This window comes from Apium graveolens, chromosome 11, assembly GCF_009905375.1.
Source record: "Apium graveolens cultivar Ventura chromosome 11, ASM990537v1, whole genome shotgun sequence".
Taxonomy (NCBI): domain Eukaryota; kingdom Viridiplantae; phylum Streptophyta; class Magnoliopsida; order Apiales; family Apiaceae; genus Apium; species Apium graveolens.
Window position 1 is genome coordinate 189,172,293 of NC_133657.1, and position 19,865 is coordinate 189,192,157.

General features: G+C 36.3%; 1 protein-coding gene across 2 annotated transcripts; it reads right to left on the reverse strand.

Annotated features, from left to right (window-relative positions):
- Nucleotides 1-1,768: 1,768 nt before the first annotated feature.
- Nucleotides 1,769-19,277, reverse strand: LOC141697511 (uncharacterized). Of its 2 annotated transcripts, XM_074501917.1 has the most exons (18): nt 19,128-19,277; nt 17,450-17,659; nt 17,157-17,223; nt 16,533-16,716; nt 8,018-8,070; nt 6,930-7,018; nt 6,027-6,263; nt 5,471-5,535; nt 4,753-4,813; nt 4,556-4,673; nt 4,408-4,489; nt 4,248-4,320; nt 4,116-4,177; nt 3,141-3,236; nt 2,789-2,943; nt 2,612-2,708; nt 2,249-2,326; nt 1,769-2,153 (listed from the first exon to the last, which is right to left on the reverse strand). In XM_074501917.1, the coding sequence occupies exons 1-18, from the start codon at nt 19,132-19,134 to the stop codon at nt 2,046-2,048; spliced, it is 1,842 nt and encodes a 613-aa protein (XP_074358018.1). In that variant the 5' UTR covers nt 19,135-19,277; the 3' UTR covers nt 1,769-2,045. The 2 variants fall into 2 exon arrangements, with proteins under 2 accessions (XP_074358018.1, XP_074358019.1); XM_074501918.1 differs by lacking the exon at nt 17,450-17,659 and having other exon boundaries at nt 19,128-19,266.
- Between the last annotated feature and the right edge of the window lie 588 nt (nt 19,278-19,865).

A 19,865-nucleotide genomic window follows, 5' to 3' on the forward strand; every position in this document is an offset into this window, starting at 1 on the left:
GACCTGGTATGGATGGAAGATTATCCCTAAAATGTCCTTCCCCTCTTGTTCAATTAGTTGAATAAACAGTTTCTTAACCTGGTCAAAAAGAAGTTTGATGATATTTTAATATCAACCGAACAACCACGGTCACCGAGTGAAGTTTTTTACCATACCTCCGAGTTTTAAAGAGAAAAAAATGGAAATGAGAAAGGAAACATAAAGTCAAAGCAAGTAGTATAATTTATCAGAAGAAAGATTAGCTTATTGTTTAAGCTCAGTTTGTAATTATGAATTGCTCATATTTTAAGACCAACTGGATTAAAATATTTGATTGATGTTTAAACTTGTGCCTTCTGAGAATCTGAGATTGTTTGTATCAGAAGAAATCTTCTAAGCTCGTGATGCTGTTATGAATTTCTTTTATTTGCGGGAAAAAATTAATTTGTATGTTTGACTTTCCTCGGGAACACATTGTTAAACTAGTTTACTCCACATTTTTTTTAAACTTGGTGGCAAATGGATGTACATTCCCATGAGATCTAGTCATGAAGGTTGCTAGTTTGCTTGCTATTGTTTATAATCCACGGAGTTGATCAGTGGTTTTAGAGAATAACTCTTTTCGGGATCTTATATTATTCTAACACTCCCCCTCACTCGAAAGCCCATTTATGAGTCGAAGAGTGGATCACGGACATAAATTTGTCTTCTGTGTCTCTCATAAATTGTGAGAAATGTTAGGGGTGACAGAGATCGAGCCCGAGTCCTCCGTCAGCCGGAGCTCTGTATCATGTTAAGCAATCAGCTCACCTAACAATAAGAAGTTAAGTCTGAACAAAGGGCACATATTTGGGACGTCGGCTATGGAGCTATAGCTGATGATTATCTTCCGAGGGAAGGACGACTTCAACAGAGGAGATGAGAGTAGTAAGACATGAAAATGTGCAAGTGTTGGAGCCAAAAATAAGTTAAAAATGTTGCACATTTTTCTTCCAAGATGTAGTGCTGGTTGGTCATACTCATTTTGAGTATTGAGCATCTACCGTAGGCGGTTTAAGGTAAAATGAAAATTCAGAATGCCATGACTCTCTTCTCTACTAATTAGGAACCTCAATCCTATGCTTCTGGGGATTGGCTCTTACAATTGTTCTCTTTGGTATATAACCTCATAACTTTCTTTCCTCTGCTCATACAGAAGCAGATGAGTTTGCAAATTTTACACATGTATACTAAACTTAATTACACTTAAAAAGTGCCGAGAAACTAAGGTAGCTTACTAGCTATACACATAAGCTGTTGTATTTATATCCCTGACCTACGGCGTCTTTTAATATACTTCTAGAACTGGTGTTGCATAGCTATCAGGTATTTAATGGCAGAAAATGTAACGAAAACGGACTGCTAAAGAGCTCATAGTCAAAACAGAAGCTCACACCAAGAACTGGGGATTTCGTACCATTACAGTGAACTGCAACATAAACAGCATTGGTGTTTAGAGTTGTATAGAGCTCACGGTTTCAAAATCATAAAGGTCCCGAAAGCCGCAGAATGGCCTAAGACATTAAAGAATATTGGCTCCCAATTCATGATGAAGCTCCTGTATACCCAGAAGAGCAATTATCTTTACTATTTTTCTTAGGAATACATGTAGAATGATGCTACATTAATAGCTGGGACGTAAAGAAGGATGCCTAACATTTGCTGCTTGCCTGTATATTTGTTGGAAATCATTTAAACGTGTATCTATAAAGAAAGCGATTAATTTTTTGAGTAATTTTCTTCTCAAGTATTGTAAGCATTTGAAAAAGCAATTGCATAAAACACAAGTTAAAACACAACCCGGTACGATACTCTGTGATCTTATTACAAAATGTTCCTGATCTGCAACTGCAATAATAGAAAATGTCATCACATGTACATATCTACTGTAACTTTATGGGCAGACTATAAACACCATTTCATCAACGGTATTCTCCATATAACAAACACTTATCACAGACTTGCACCGCGTATAGATGACAAAATTTTGATGAAAAGTCGAAGCGTGATCCCGAAAAGCCTCGATCTCATACTTTAACAAAATTTGACAATGAAGATGCATCTAAAGCTGGAAACTCATTTGCGGCAGACAGTACAGAAAGTCCGAGTTTTAGAGCATCATCTTTAGTTGATGCCTGGGAAACAGTACCATCAATTTCAAATCTCCAGTAGCCGTAATACTTGGAGGAAATACAAAGATATAATATATCAGGGAAGACTTTTTCAATACCTCAATGTTGAGGGGCAAAACTGGGTCATGCAGAGAGAGTCTAAGGAGGAACCAGCCGCCATAACCAGAAACTCTGACCTGTTAATATGAAAAGAAAAGAAAGCAATGGATGCTGATGTCAAACTTCTTTTAAAACTAAATTCGGACTGAAATTTATAAAAAGATCAACAGTTTGAACTCACTAAATCAGTTTAAAAACTATGAATATAAACTAAACTAAAGATATTAATCTCATGCTAGATCTTTAGGCTGAAGTAACTAAATCAGTGACAGCTAAGACTGCAAGGAAATGATGGATACGTAGAATGGACAATTCTGATAAGAACCAAGACACTGTTTTAATTATCAAATCAGTAATCTTACGCCTTCATAGTTAACAGGAGCTTTCTGAAGCTTTGGATCTGAATCACTAATGTTCTCCAAATGTTTTAACACAGCCTCTCCATACTCCCGGAAAGATCTGAAATCATTATACCGAGTTAGCAAAATATACACAAGCCTTATATACTCATCCAAGTATTACCATAACCAGTAGCATACCTTCCCTTTAAGTCTGCATGTTTTTGATCAATCTTTATTCTGAGTTCAACAGCCACAGCTGGTTCTTCCAAACCATCCAGCAAATCTGTCAAAACTTGGCTGCCGCCTCCTAGTCCTGAAGCTCTGGCTGATGCAAGTTTGTTTAAAAGTTTGACCTGCAAGTAGTGCCGAGAGAAAACATATCAATATATCATGTATATGGTCAAGTGTTAATCGAATTACAACCTCAAGTGCCTGCTGGAAATACAAGTAATTGGTAAGGAAATCTGCAATGCTTTTTTTGGATTAATCCAATGTTGTAGGCAACACAATTTTTGAGACACATACAAACTAATTTGGTATTAAAACTTACCATGAGGTACGCACCATCATCGAGCCAGTGGTTCTCCTTGAGCGCACCATGACCACTAGTTTCAATGGCCAAATGTGATTCTTCTCCAACTGAGTTCTGAAAAGAAAATTCTTTCATTAACTTAAATTCTGAAGATAATTTGTATCTATACTAAACTATAATAACCGAACAGGGGTATAATTTATAGTTTGTTTAACCCTGTTTTTGGTTATCCCTTTCGATCACGACCGTCAAATCTCTTAACCAAATGATCATAACCGTTAGATTCGAATACTAAAAAAAATACACCAGCCAAGCTTACAGGTTCGAATCCCGCCAACAACAAACATTTATATTATTATTTATAAAATAACAAATAAATTTCTAGGTTCGAATCCTGCCAACAACAAACATTTATATTAATATTTATAAATAAATACACTAACCAAGTTCACAGATTCAAACCCCGCCAACATCAAACATTTAATTATTATTTATAAATAAGGTTAATGGTTCAAATCTCATCAATCATATACTATTTTATACTATACTATTTGATTTAACTTAAAATTATACACAATCAAATTATAACTATATTGTTATTAATTAACGTATTTATTTATTTATATTAGAATTTTAATAAAATCACATTAAATATAAATAGAAAAATTTAAGCTAGTATACTTAATAAACAAACAGTAATATTACCATAAACATAAACATGGGAATATTAAAATATTGAAACTATAACTATAGTATTGGTATTCAAATATACATATGAGTTCTCATCATATATCTACAAGTATACAACTATTTTGTTCTGCTCACAGAGAGAGCGATGAATTTGCAGCTAAGCATTAGCAAACTGCAACAAGGCATAATAACATTTAAAACTGAACTTAAAGTAAATTTTGCATACTCAACAAACTGCAACAAGGCATAATAACATTTAAAACTGAACTTACGATACCCCTGTCAGATGAGTATTTATCTTACCAAACGAATTGCTTCATCAATGACATTTTTGTAGCCCCTTTTGAACCGATGATGCTTGCCTCCTGTGAAATATTAAGACATATAAACACTTCAAGGTGACAGAAATTCCAATCTGCTTAAATTTCCTCTTACCCAGCTTCTTCTCAATAAATGTAGTTAATCCATCTGATGTCACACTGTCGGTGACAATAGTTGTTCCTGGATGCTGGAGAAGGAAATCAATGGAGTATTATAGTTCAAGATCAGGTCTGAAAAAGAAAACTGAATGACAACTGTGACTAATAACACTTACTTCCTCTAAAACAATAGCAGACATTAAAGCAATCAGGCGATTCCGATTTAACTCACAACCAGCAAAATCCACAGCAGCAGATCTGGGAAGAACTTGTATCAATAAAAACCCAAGCAAAATTTACGAAAATTATATTCATGTATATCACCTGTCAACGTCTGTGTCAAAAATGATCCCCAAATCAGCTTTGTTAGTAAGGACCGCTTCGGTGATAGATTTCATTGCTGCCTTATCCTCAGGATTAGGAATGTGATTGGGAAATAAACCTAAATAGAGATAGTTTAACCTAAAAATAAGTAAGGATATCGAATTTTTAATTGTGACATCTAGGGTTTAAAACTGTACCATCAGGCTCCAAGAACTGACTGCCAGATGTAATAGCCCCAAGAGGCTCAAGGACCTTTCCCTGGTAATCATTAAGAACTCAGTTACCATCTTATACTGGTATGGGTAAGTAAACATATCATGTCATAAAAAACATTTTTTGAATGAATACAAAACTGGACCGATTGGTGCATAGACCACTCTCTATGTTCCGCAAAATGATTACCATTTAAAACTATTCTGCAATCCATATTGAGGTCCAATTATCATAGGTAGTAATATAAAATGACACCATTGCCTCAAATTGGACATCAAAATTCACTATTAGGCCATCAATTACATACAAAGAAACTCACATTCGTAAACTTTAAATTCTGAGGGATAGAGAAATGAAGTTTTTTTTTGCTAAATAGAAATGAAGATTTTATAAGTGTAACAAATGGATAGTTTTTTGTGGAATAGAGGGAGTCTATCTATAAAGAAGAGAAAAAGACTGGTACATAAGGTTGAAGTTACAAAAAGTTTCAAAATAAATGGATGATGGTTCCGATTAATTAAATAATGCTTGTACAGATTTCAAAATTGACAAGAGTTGTTAAAGTAATTAAGGGCTAATGATCAGCAAGGGGGTCTTTATAGTTTAAACAGAATAAAAAATGGCTTGGAATATTATTTATTTGACCACATCTCAACTCAACAGAGGGAAAAAACAAGTTATTGTATAAGTAATGTTACTTACAGCGAAAAAACCTCCCGCTCCATTGCCTGCATCAACAATAATATGGAAACCCTCCAATGGCTTTTCTGAGAATTCATGAGAATTTATAGGTTAAGTACAGGATTTGACTGCAAAATTCAGATATAAGGAGATAGGAAGCAACTACTATAATTGAAAGTTAAAGCATGAGGAATCATACGTTTTAACAGATTGAACATGTATCTGGTGTAAAATATTATGAAGGACACCCTCTGTCCCATTTTAATTGATTTTTGATTTTTTAAGACATATTTTGAGATGTACAAAATTCACTCTTATACATAATTTATATTTATAAAATTTATGGAAAATAAAAGGTTAAGATCTAAACTTTAATTTGATAAGAAAATTAAATTATTTTATCAAGGATAACTATTACCTTTTTACACCTCAATCTACGCGTTAAAAAGTCAAGCATCAATAAAAAATAGGGAGGAGGGAGTACCAAATAGAACTGTAAACCGTTACCTAGAGAAAGAATTTTAATGCCCCATTAATAACTACAACAATTTCCCTATAAAACCCATCATGTTATTACCAGTATTTCCTGAAGCTTTGCGAACTGCTGCAACAAGATCAGACGAATAGACACTCATGTAGTCAACTCTCTCTATAGATGAGGAAGCTTTTCTCTCAGAATCCATTAAGGATTCCGTTGTGAAGCATTGGTATATATCTGCTGCCCTTTCCAGAATGTCTTTAATGTCAGGTTTCCCAAGCCCACCCGCATTTGTAAAGAACTTAAAGCCATTTCTGTTGTAAGGAAGATGGCTTGCTGCAGCAGATAGCTTAAACATATTATTCAGGTGATCTCATGATCTCAAGATGTAGGCTATTAGAAAGCATGGAACCGATAATAAATAACAAATGAAGTGTAAATCTATAATTTATGAAAGTTTAGATTGAACTCTGTAATATTAAAGATTACAAGACTTCATTATCAAAAGAATGGTTATCACCTACCCTGAAAAATAAGTGAAGGTGATAATAATATAATAAGTTAAGAACTGATTACACTTGGTTTGAGGATTTATATGGGTAATTAACATCCTTTTCCGTTCTCATTCAATACTTTTTGTCTCGGGTATTCTCTCTGTGACCAAATGCCTTGCATTTTTGGCACTTGTTGAATACTATATTATCAAATCAAGGCCTCCTAACACCTTAAGGTTTTAGAAGAGTTGGCTGCTTATCAGAGCACAAATTTTGGGAAGAGGTTACAGGTTCGAGCCACCAACCCAACTATTGTTTAAATTTATTTGTTTGTTTGTCAGCTAGCCTATTGTCCAGAGGTAGTGTTGTATATAACATGATCAAGGAAGGGATCCTTCTAACACCTTCAGGTTTTGGAAGCGTTAGTTACTTAACAACCAAACACTAAAAAGGAAGCACTTAGATATTCCATGATATCTAATAGGAGCAGATCATTCAAGGAACTGACCTGTTATCATAATGGATCCGTCAACAGGACATAGTAAGTCATCTTTTTCAGTCAGCGTGCTATTAAACATTGCTGGTGTTGATGCCAGTCTATCATAGCAAATTTAAATATTATCAAACTCATCAATCCAATTCAATTGCAACGAGGAATCTAATACTATGCATCAATTAAAAAATGAGATGAGATTAGATACACAGAAATGCTGTTCTTCAAATCAATTTGTACCAAGTTCATCCAGCCCAAGACCCTAACCATTAAACAATTATATGCTTTGGGCCTTTTAAGCGCTTGCCTTTCATATATTGTACGACTATGTAGGTTTCATCCTAATCAGAATACAAAAAATACAGCTACTTACGTCATATTTTTTTCAATTGTTTGTAAATAAAAGTTTAGCGAAAAGACCGTCTTAGTCTCAGAGTATTACTTATCACCACATGGGAAATCGCTAATTCATCATCATGATACAGAATCATTTAAAATATGATATATTGTTAAATAAGAGGTGACGATTGAATAGAAAACTATAGTGCTACTGCATTCCAAAAGAGAAGGCAATCTCAAATTTCATAACAATTGTATCCGGGGCATTAATTTTGGAAGAAGCAATTCTTCACTAAAGAGATTGTTTCTTTAAACTAGTTAAAGACCTAATATTACTATCACAGGGTAAGTTGCGCATATTTTTTCCCATAACAATCATACCCGGTAATTACCGAGGGTGGGTAAAGCATAGCCAAAAAATATATTATCGAAAAATTGAATTTCTCAGGTAATTAAGTTTCATCATCCACCATAAAGAAACCGCAAGAAATAGAGGCTTTTCTAGTAGCGATACAATCTAGGCAAGACATTGGATAAATTAAATTTTATAAGTATCAAGTTTTTGACTTCTCTTCACTCTTCAGTCCATCTGAATTCGAGAATATATAGGACAGACCGAGAGGGATCATATCTGTTCATTACCCCCATTCAAGCCGAACACATATAAACTCACATTGTAGCTTATAATGAGAAAAACTCCAGATACATATAAGTAATGATAATTATGATTAAATGGCATTTATACATTGTAACGTCATACCCACCCATACTGAACAACATCCAGACCAGCTCCTGCAATTCCTCGAGAAGCTGCATCCTGAAAGTCATAATAACATTATCGTAAAAGAGTAACTAGTGAATCTTGATGACTGCAGGCACATGCGATACAAATAATCTCTTTTGAACTGAGAGACTTAAAGTTCAGTCAATGTTTTAATCCATGAGGAAGAAACAAAGTATTTTTATTATTAATCACAACATAGTGATGCTCGCGTCTTTAACGAGCATATTAACATATTAACAATACCATGTAATATGTCAGGCATCAAATTAACATCTTCTATATGCTATCGTCAAGTCTACTTCTCAGCAAATACGAGAAATGTTTTAATCAATGTTTTAATCCATGAGGAAGAAACAAAGTATTTTTATTATTAATCACAACATAGTGATGCTCACGTCTTTAACGAGCATATTAACATATTAACAATACCATGTAATATGTCAGGCATCAAAGTAACATCTTCTATATGCTATCGTCAAGTCTACTTCTCAGCAAATATGAGAAATGCGGAAATAAAGTAAAAGGAACGATAGTTGAGAGGGGAGAGAGATTGGCAAAGACTTTGGTTCATAGATTATAATGTCTACTACAAGTACTGCTAGGAGGCTAAGCCTCTATTTATAAAATAGTATGATAAATTTACTGCTTATTTTATAAATGCAGTAATAGCATTAAACTTTTTTGGCTACACTTCCAAGTTCCAACAGTACTATTATGTAATGATAATGCTAAGCTCTGACATTATTAAGGATTAAAGAACTTCTATATATGTTTTTAACTATTTTATATTTATTTGGTGTAGAGATAAATAATGTATCTATTTATATGTTTTATATGTGAGGCTGGGAGTTTATTTATAATAAGGCCCAAATGTTTATGGGCCTTAGTCCATTGGGTAGTTTATTAGGGTTTCTATTCTCTATATATAATGATGTAATCCCCACATAATATTCAGCTGTGATTATACATTTTTTCTTGGAAACAATACTGAATACTTATTCTTGGGATTCGTATAATTAATTGCTTATTAGCTGTTTAATATCTTTTCTTATTAGTTGTTTAATATCTTGTTCTACATCAATGGGTCTCTTTTCTCCCTTCTGAGGTTGGCAAACCTTGGGTTAGTGGGTGTTCTGTGGTTCACCACCCAAGATTTATTTTTATTCTTGTTTTCAGTTCATAATCGTTCTTTCACACTTTTGTCCTACATTGATGCACTACTAGGTAAGGGATTGACTAATCGGGAGGTCAATGCAAATCAACCAGGGACAGTTACAATGAGTGCACAACAGGACAAAAGATGGTTAGCAGCTGATGATTGGGGCACAAAGGAAACCGTTACAAAAACAAGAATCAGGAATGAAGTGTCAAGGACCACTGGGGACAGCTGTTAACCAATGCACATTTCATTTTCATTTCAAGTAGCATTTCATTTCAATTCTGTAGTAAGACAATATATAAGCTGAAGGTGTAACCAAAAACTATTATCTGTCATTTTGTCATTACATATAATCTCTCCTGTTTACTCTCTGGCTGTTTCCTTTGAGTTGTTTTTATCAGAGTTGCTCTTCTCTTTTGCTAACTCTCTAAAATCACTCCACAGTCTCCATCTCTTTGAGATCAGGCTGATATTTATCATATATTAGTCTTGTTATTTAAGAAACCGCAACATTGGTATCAGAGCTATCGAACCTTGGAATCATGGCACAAAGAAAGAATAATAAAACAGGGGAAGAATCTGACGGAGAGGGGGAGTGACCAGATCTGCAAAGAATGGAGGTAAATCTTCGATCCTTGCTTGAAACTCGGAACCAACGTTTGATTGAGGCCTGTAATAACAGTAGTGCTAACATAGAACAGAATGCTAAAAATATTGCTGAGTTGAATGAGTTGTTGTTGGGTCTTTCTGTTCAAGTGGCTAAAATAGTTAATAATGAAGAAAAAGATTCAGGTATTGGAAGTCAAAATAGTGGGGGGATAGAAATAATAACGATGGAAATAATGGAAACAGATTCCAATCCTTTGCTGCTAGAATGACTAAGGTCGAGTTCCCAAAATTTGATGGCACTGAATTAAGGTCATGGTTATATAAGTGTAATCAGTTCTTCCAACTAGATGAAGTAACAGACCCACAAAAGGTTAGATTAGCAGCTATTCATCTGGAGGGTAAAGGACTATTGTAGCACCAAACTTACATGCAGAGATGTAACCACATAATACCAACCTGGAGTAAATACACTGAGGATATCACTGTGAGGTTTAGGGACCTATATGATGACCCTATCGCTGAACTGAAAGCCTTAAAGCAGCAAGGCACTGTTCAGGACTACCATGATGCCTTTGATGCACTCACCAGCAGACTCACATTGTCTGAAGAGTATCTACTTAGTTGTTACCTGGGAGGGTTGGCTGATGAAATCCAACTAGCAGTAAGGATGTTCACTCCCAAGTCTATTCAGCAAGCGCTTTGTCTAGCTAAATTGCAGGAAGCCTCATCCAAGGCTCAAAGAAATAAATTCTCTCCCAAACCATTACTACCTACCCCTACTGCGTCCAAACCTTACAGCAATGCTCCTTCAAGCCAGGGAAAACCTTTTTTTGCCCAATCCAACTCACCTTACTCTAAACCATACTCTAAACCCTACTCTCCAATCAACTCAACCCCCACAACTAACAGACGAACACTGACTCCTGCAGAATTGAGTGAGAAAAGGGCCAAGAATTTATGTTTTTGGTGTGATGAGAAGTTTGTTCCAGGTCACAAATGCAAGGGAACTAAGGTGTCTTTAAGAGGGATACAAGGAAAAAAATTGAGGGGGATACAATCCCAAAAGCTGGATAAACTATTGCAGGAAACAGGTGAACTTTCTATGCTGCAGCTGGTACCCTTAGAGGTCTATAGCGCTTCTCAGATCTGCACTAAAGACTCGACGACATCAGGCCAAGATGTTTCTTTAACAGCTGTGTTAAAGGAGTACGCTCAAGTTTTTGAGAACCCTAAAGACTTACCCCCAACAGAGAGCAGTTTGATCATAGAATTCCATTAAAGCAGGGCACTGATGCAATTAATCTGAGACTATATAGATATTCCTTAGTACAAAAGAATGTCATTGAGGAGCTTGTTCGAGAAATGCTAGAACAAGGGATTATACGGCCAAGCAGCAGTCCATTTGCAGCACCCATTGTCCTAGTTAAGAAAAAAGACGGTGGTTGGAGAATGTGCATTGACTATAGGGGATTGAACAAGGCAACCATTAAAGATAAGTTCCCAATTCCCCTTATTGAAGATTTAATGGATGAACTACATGGGACTAAATTCTTCTCCAAAATCGACTTGAAGTCTGGGTATCATCAAATCAGGGTAAGCGATAGAGACATTCACAAGACGGCTTTCAAAACTCATGTTGGCCACTATGAGTACCTAGTCATGCCCTTTGGGCTGACAAATGCACCTTCTACTTTTCAATCATTGATGAACCATATTTTCCAGCCATTACTACGAAAAGGAGTGTTGGTGTTCTTTGACGACATTTTGATATATAGTGCGAGGTGGGATGAACATCTGTTACACCTACAGATGGTTCTTCAGATCATGCAAGAAAACTCCCTTCATGCCAACCTAAAAAAATGCTCGTTTGGTGTCACAGAGGTACACTACCTGGGTCACGTAATTTCTGAACAAGGAGTGCATACGGAATCAGATAAGATTGGGGCCATTACCAGCTGGCCAACTCCTCAGACCTTGAAGCAACTACGGGGATTCTTAGGCTTGACTGGCTATTACAGACGCTTTGTCCACGGTTATGGAAATATTTGTAAGCCTCTGACAACCTTGTTAAAAAAAGATGCCTTCACCTGGGGCGAGGAAGCTCAAGAAGCATTCGAGTTATTGAAGATCAAAATGTCAACTCCTCCCGTGCTGGCCTTACCAGACTTCACCAAGCCCTTTGTTATCGAAACAGACACTTCTGGCACAGGGATGGGTGTTGTCCTTGTGCAGGAAGGTCACCCAATTTCTTATATCAGTAAAGCATTTTCTGAAAGGAATGCCCTTCTGTCTGCCTACGAGAGAGAGTTACTGGCCATTGTGTTTGCCGTACACAAATGGCAACACTATCTCATGACCTTGCCATTTATCATCAGGACAGATCAACAAAGTTTAAAGCACCTATTGGATCACAAACTAGCCACGCCTTCCCAACAAAAGTGGTTGTCTAAGTTAGCAGGATTTGATTACTTGGTGGAGTACAAAAGAGGATCTGAGAACAAAGTCGTTGATGCTCTTTCAAGGGTCTCAAACATGGAGCTGTTAGCTATGGCAGTAACCTCAATACAATCACAATTAATGGAAGAATTGGAAAAGCACTGGGCCACCGATCCCAAATTGAGTAAACTCATATCTGCGCTACAAACAGATCCTAATGCTCATCCTAAATACTCATGGTACCAAGGTAAACTCTTGAGGAAGGGAAAATTGGTAATAGGCAGTTGTCCTGACATAAAGAAAATCGTCCTTGAATGGATGCATAGCTCTGGCCAAGGGGGACATTCAGGTATATCAGCTACCTTGAAAAGGATTCAAACCTTGTTCTTCTGGCATGGTCTGAAGCATTCTGTGATTTCTTTCGTCAAGCACTGCCCCACCTGTCAGAAGTGCAAGTACGATCAAAGTGCATACCCTGGATTACTTCAACCTCTCCCAATTCATGTGACGGTATGGGAGGAAGTAATTATGGATTTTATTGAAGGTCTTCCCCAATCTCGAGGAAGGGAGGTAATTCTAGTGGTAATTGACAGACTTAGCAAGTATGGCCACTTCATTGCTTTAAATCATCCCTTCTCTGCCATAATTGTGGCACAGGCTTACCTTGACAATATCTACGGCTTACCTTGACAATATCTACAATTGCATGGGTCACCTAAATCTATTGTCTCTGACAGGGATAAGGTCTTTACCAGTTTGTTCTGGAGGAGTTTATGAGGTTGCAAGGGGTGCAGATCAAGTTATCTTCAGCCTACCATCCCCAAACGGATGGGCAATCAGAAGTGTTGAATAGATGCCTGGAATCCTACCTATGATTAGAGCCGGCCAAACGGTCGGGCCGAGGTAGCTCGTGAACGGCCCGTGAAACTAGACGTGCCGGGCCGGGCCGATTTAACGGAAAATGAAGTCGGGACCGGCTCGCGAATTAAACGACTCAGGCGGTCCGGCGAATTGGCCACGAATAAACGAATGAACGAATTAGGCGAATAACACCACTCTGGCCGACGACTTTTTGTTTTTTGTTTGAATTTTTTATATTTTGTTTTTACTTTATTTGTACAGAATTCTGTTTGAATTTTTTATATTTTGTTTTTATTTTGTTTGTACAGAGACTTTGCATTTTTGTTTCAATTTTACTTTTTTTTATTTCTGTTTTTATTTTACCTTTTTTATATTGGAAAAGTTTTTCTATTTTTAACACATTTTAACATTTAACCTTTTTAACAATTGACTCGTATTTTTGATAAATTAATCAAAATAAACAAATTTTATTTTTACTCGTATTTTTAAAAAGTTAGTTTTTGCAAAACAAATTTGTTAGTTTTGAAAAGTAAAGTTAGTTTTTGCAAGACAAATTTGTTATTCGTGCCGAACGAACGAATAATTCGCGTGCCTGTGTATTCAGACGAACGAATAATTCGCGGGCCGAACGAATTATTCTTCCAGTTTTTTAGTTCGGTTACGAATTATATAGTCCGGGCCGAGCCGGTTCCGGGCCGGTTCCGGTTTCATAAAATGCTATTCGTGTTCGGTTCGTTAGAGTAGACGGTTTGAGCCGAATAACTATTCGTTCATTTACGAGCCGATTTATACGAATTTTGACGAGCCGAATTACGAGCGGGCTGAGCCAAACCGCTCGTTTGGCCAGCTCTACCTATGATGCATGTGTTTTGAAGCACCTAAGGAGTGGGCTCACTGGTTGCCTTTAGCTGAATTTTGGTACAATACAACCTTTCATTCTGCTATCCAAAGAACACCCTATGAGGTCATGTATAACCAGCCTCCACCTACATATAGGCCTTACATCATGGGTTCTACTGCAATAGATTCTGTTGATAGAAGTTTACAGCAAAGGGAGAAAGTCATTGAATCGCTAAAGCAGAACATGTCAAAAGCATAGAACAGGATGAAACAGTTAGCCGACAGAAGGGGGTCTGAAAGAAGTTTCTTGGTAGGAGAGTGGGTATATCTGAAGTTGCATCCTTATAGACAGGTATCTGTAGTATCCAGAAGTAATCAAAAACTTGCTGCTAAATATTATGGTCCGTATCAAGTCATTAGGAAGATAGGAAATGCAGCCTATACACTACAGTTTCCGCCTTCTTCTAGGATTCATCCTACTTTCCATGTTTCCTTGTTAAAGAAACATGTTGGTTTACCTCCTGTCACCTTGGACCATTCCCTTTCAACAACTTCTGATACCATGACTTTCACTCAACCAAGATCTCCTGCTACAGTTACAGAAATCAGAACTGTTAAGAAGAATAATGTTGCTCATGTGGAATGGTTGATTCAATGGGAAGGGCTACCACTAGAAGAGTCAACTTGGGAAGATGTCAAGCAGATCATGGAGGCATATCCAACCTTTGATCCTTGGGGTCAAGGATCTTTTGAAGGAGGGAGTATTGATGCACTACTAGGTAAGGGATTGACTAATCGGGAGGTCAATGCAAATCAACCAGGGACAGTTACAATGAGTGCACAACAGGACAAAAGATGGTTAGCAGCTGATGATTGGGGCACAGGGGAAACCGTTACAAAAACAAGAATCAGGAATGAAGTGTCCAGGACCACTGGGGACAGCTGTTAACCAATGCACATCATTTTCATTTCAAGTAGCATTTCATTTCAATTTCTGTAGTAAGACAATATATAAGCTGAAGGTGTAACCAAAAACTATTATATGTCATTTTGTCATTACATATAATCTCTCATGTTTACTCTCACTCTCTGGCTGTTTCCATTGAGTTGGTTTTATCAGAGTTGCTCTTCTCTTTTGCTAACTCTCTAAAATCACTCCACAGTCTCCATCTCTTTGAGATCAGGCTGATATTTATCATATATTAGTCTTGTTATTTAAGAAATCACAACATACATCAATCGTGCTACATTAAAACTACGACATCATGACTTTGTAATGAACAGTGACAACGTAAAGAAGTTAAATTTGTATTCCATAATAAAAACACAATTGGGCAAAGAAGTCAATACATGACAAGAGGGTAAAGAAGTAATTAAACTAGGAAAGCAAGGGGCAGAGAAGTAATTGCAGATGTGAGAACTTAAAAGGGGAAAGAGAAGTTTAATTAGGTGTCGAGATAGTGAGTCGTATTTACATGTTTTGGGAGAGAACTGGCCTCTCGAATGTCCAGGAGTTGTAATTGCAGACCATATTGAGTTTTAGACAATCTTATTTCAGTATTTAGTGAATATTACACTTCTGCTCCATCCCTGTTGTGTTCTTTAAAATAAGATTCATCATAATATTTTGTATCACAAACTTCAAGCAAGGGGTGTCTTGTATTTGAGCATCTCTCAGAATCTGCCGTTTTGATGAGACACAAAACTGGTGTTTCTTACTCTTTAAGTTATTTCATTTCATGGTCAGTATCCAAGTAAGTTATATACTCTTACATAGCAAAAAAACAACAAGCTGAACATCTGGGGTTAGCCACAGCCTGTCTAACAGCAAAAGAAACCAGTTAAACTGAATTAGCCACCTGGCTTCTACTGGAACCATCTTTTATACCCTTTTTAATTTTTATGTAAGGGTAGGTATGGAGGGTCTAAATCTAAAATAAGATAGCCTATAGCAAGAAGGCTCGTCAGCGTTGAAGTGATACAGAGCGCCTATTTCAGGTAACCACCAGTCAGAAACCTCTAATTCTTCATACTAAAGGATTATCATAGCCTATATCCTACTAGATGATCCAAGGCAAGGTGCGGAGCCTTCAGCTGGCTCTTTTCTATTTCGATGGTCGATAATCGACCGAAATCTGCATTATTTTTATTTGAATTATATTTAAGTGGTTCAAGTCAAAAATGTCAAGAAATAATAACAGGAAGAAGAAGAATTGGGTTGCACCATTATTTTCAAATAAACTTTTCAAAAGGTTTAAATCTAAAGGAAGCTGTATTTAAGGAACCCTCCTTGGTCTGTGACTCTTTAAAGCGCCAAGATGCCGTGTCAAAACTGAAACTGAGAAACACATCTTTCCTACTTTTTATGAAGAACCTTTCTCCCCCCAATCCATCACCTCCATCATATCAACCCAAGTCCCAACTTCAGAATTAGTAAAGAATGAAGAGCAAGGCAACAAGACGACAAGAATATAGTAAAGAGAAAATATCCAATGCAGCCTAATGCCAGTCTCTCACGAATCATGATCATACTTAGTTAATCCAAATTATTCAAACATTGAATAGCAGTAAGGACATGGGCAGCCAATACCTGTAATTTCTGTGCAGATACACGAGAATCGTGGCCAATGGAAACTCTCAGTCGCCTAGATCCATTAGATTTCTTTTTATTCAAAAGCCATGCGGAGAAGGCAGCTGCTATTGCTTCTGTTACTGGTTCAGTGAGGTTAACAGGTTCCCCCTCTACACCAGCAACAGCAACACCGCGAATGTCACTGCACCAAAAATTATTAGCGGATGTAGTTTTTTCCATATCTGTATTGAGTATTGCACACCGTTTATAAAACGTCTTCCTATTCTTATTAGTTGCTACGGATATATTACTTACACAATTTTTTATTTTACCAAAAGGATGCACAGTTACATATAATTAATTTTCGATATCGCCTAACTCGCTAATGATGGATCACAATGACACAGGCTTCATCCCAAATACATAGAAACACCAACCATTTGCCAGGACCTAAACATATTAATCACAAGTTGTCCTATTTCAAGTTGAGTGGTGAGAGTCTAACTATACAAGCTAGGTGGATAAGCATATCACTTCCATCCATTTAATATTAGATATAGAGGAAGCAGAGGTAGTCATGGAAATTTATATACATGTCTATGTATTTTAGAAGATAGGTTAAGACTTAAGATAATGTTGTACCTGCCGTTTTGGAGCTTAAGGAAATCAACCCTTTCAAGAGATGGTATTGCTGTAGCAGATGAAGCAACTGCAAGGAGAATTTATCTAAAATTGTAACTTCGTAGTTGAATGAGGAAAAAACTTAAGAACAGTACCCATGAAAGCATACCATACTCAATTTAATATAGTAATCAAATGTGATAAAGAGTGGAGAGTGCAATCTGGAAAAACTACCAGATAACTAAACTATCTCAGGGGTTTCAAGATCTAAGGTTGAATAAAGTCAACCTAAAGAATAAGAATCTAGAACAGACCGTTGCAGTAAACAATTCCTCGGTTAAGTTTTGAGAATCTATGCGATTGCATGGTGGAGGTTCCATCCCACGACAATTTAACTCCTTGAAAGGAAAGTAATTTGTGTGTGACAAGGGCAAATCTATCCCTCTGACATTGGGGACTGACTTGTCTGTTCTGCTTGCAGCACTGTGCAACAATAACACTTTGTGATATTTTTCCAGAAATTGCTGCATAGAAATTTCAGTTCTATCAGATGCCTCATTAGAAATAGCTTCAACAACAGTTCAAATTATTTTCTCATGTTCAACGTCTCTCTTAGAGAATTTTTTTCGAGGAGTTCTTGATAGAAGGTAACCTCCCAATGATTCACACTTTAAAATTCTATTTCAATTTATTAGTATCATTTTTGCAAATGTGTTGACAATTCACCACTCGTTGTGTAAAAAAATTATAATACCGTCATGCAAAGTCATTTCCATGCCTAACTATTAAGTTACTTTCTGAAAATGCTGAACACCTTTATGTGGAAATAGAATTCTCATAGCTACGCCTACAATAATTGTACATCTAGAGAATAATGAGGAAACACCCACCTGACTAGAGCACTCTTAACAGTCCTGGCGCATAACACGTAAATTACTCCCAATTTAGATGGAACATTTAATAATTAATACAATGGAATGCCTTGAGGCAAAATTTTACAACAAGCTGAAGCTAACGAGGACAGCCAACATAATTATATAACATACACTCAAGAACACAAAAGGGTAGAACCTAGCCCTTGCCTCAGAATGCTATAGCAACGCAACATCCCTTCTGAACTGACATTTGGGCTTTCACACTAGGTAGGTCGTAAGGTTAAGATAGGGAGACTTAAAGAAGAAACGTCGAGTTATTCTTGTATTCTTCCCAGATTGTCAAATTTCAAGTCTTGCCATAGACATCTAATTTTTCATATTATCTTCCCATTGCTCAGCATTAGGACTCGATGTTATACTAGTCAAACATTTCCATTGTCACGGAAACATCGTAATCATCATCATACACAATCTACTAAATACTTAATGAAATGTCAGTACCTTCTCTATCACTTACTCATAAATAGGCAGTCAATTTTCGGAAATGTAAGTCTACTTTCAAACCTGATCAACAAGATATTCCTAAACCTAAGTCCTAACACCAAAGTCCAAACAGTAATTTATCTCTTTTAGCACCACCGAAACAAACGAAAGAGCAGTTATATAAACAAAGAATATAATCCTAATAATAAAACCGTAATGAAATGTCAGTAACATTGTTATCATCATCATACACAATCTAACAATTCTGTAATGAAATGTCAGTAACTTCTCTACGGCTATTCATAAACACGCAGTCAATTTCCGTAAACGTAACTCTAATTCAAACCTGACCAAACAAACACGACATTCTTAACCCTAAACAACGAATACAATCCTAATAACCAACACGAAAAGTCGAAAACACTCTACGAGACATTTTGTTAATTCAGTTGGAAATTCCTGTGTTTAATTCAACACCACAACTTATCTATAACAGAAATGCTTTACTTACAAGCTTCAAATCAGACACATAATCAAAATTACAGAAATGAAATATAAATAACTAATAATCTCACTTAAAATTATGAAAGCAAAGCATGAGATTATAAAATTAGATTAATAAAAAGAAGCTGACCTGCCATCTGATCTCGCCGAGAATTGAAGTTGTAAGTATATGTGTGTGTATAATTACAAGCTGGTTAAGTAGAAGAGGAGCGGAGAGTACGAGAGAGACAAATTTGTAAAACAGATTGAATTTCTCAGCTAGTGAGCTTAGCTGTGCTATGTCATGGACTGGGCCTGGGTTTGTTTTAGGATGGGCCGGTCTTGAGGGCTACGTGGATTTAAGCATTACGGCTACTTTTTGGGACTGGCTTATTGAGTGTTTTGTTAAGAAACTAAAGGCCGAATCTTACGGATAATTACTTAAGGTGGGCTTTCTTTTTACCTTTGTTTATTGTGTTTGTCTATTGTGTTCGCATTAGCATATATTAAAAAATTGTGATTGATGAGTTGTAAAATTTTTATTGACCGGAGATTTTCGTATATGCATGGGGTCCAGTATTATTAATAAGCTTTCACCAATATTTTGTGAATATATGGTCAAGCACCAACTCTTAGCATGCATATCCTAGAAAAATCCTTGTTTTTATTATTTTATTAGACTATAAGAGTGATTTAATAAGACAGGCGATTGAGGCCTGTAACAAATGTTGAATGATTGGCTGTTGACCTCAAATATCACTATTTGAGAGATAATGACCCTCAATGTCACTATCTAAAAAGATGGTCCCAAATATCACACCAAAATGGAATCTCGGTTTATGTTTTTCAAAAATTATAAAAATGCAGATGTGTTTTGCGTTTTTATTAT

Bases quoted from the DNA above. Each gene is read 5' to 3' on its own strand.
- LOC141697511 (XM_074501917.1), bottom strand. The intron at 8,071-16,532 runs GTATTGGCTGCC...TATGACTTTCAG, and splicing joins TATCTGCACAGAAATTACAG to GATGCAGCTTCTCGAGGAAT. The intron at 2,154-2,248 runs GTATTGAAAAAG...ACTGTTTCCCAG, and splicing joins TTTTGCCCCTCAACATTGAG to GCATCAACTAAAGATGATGC.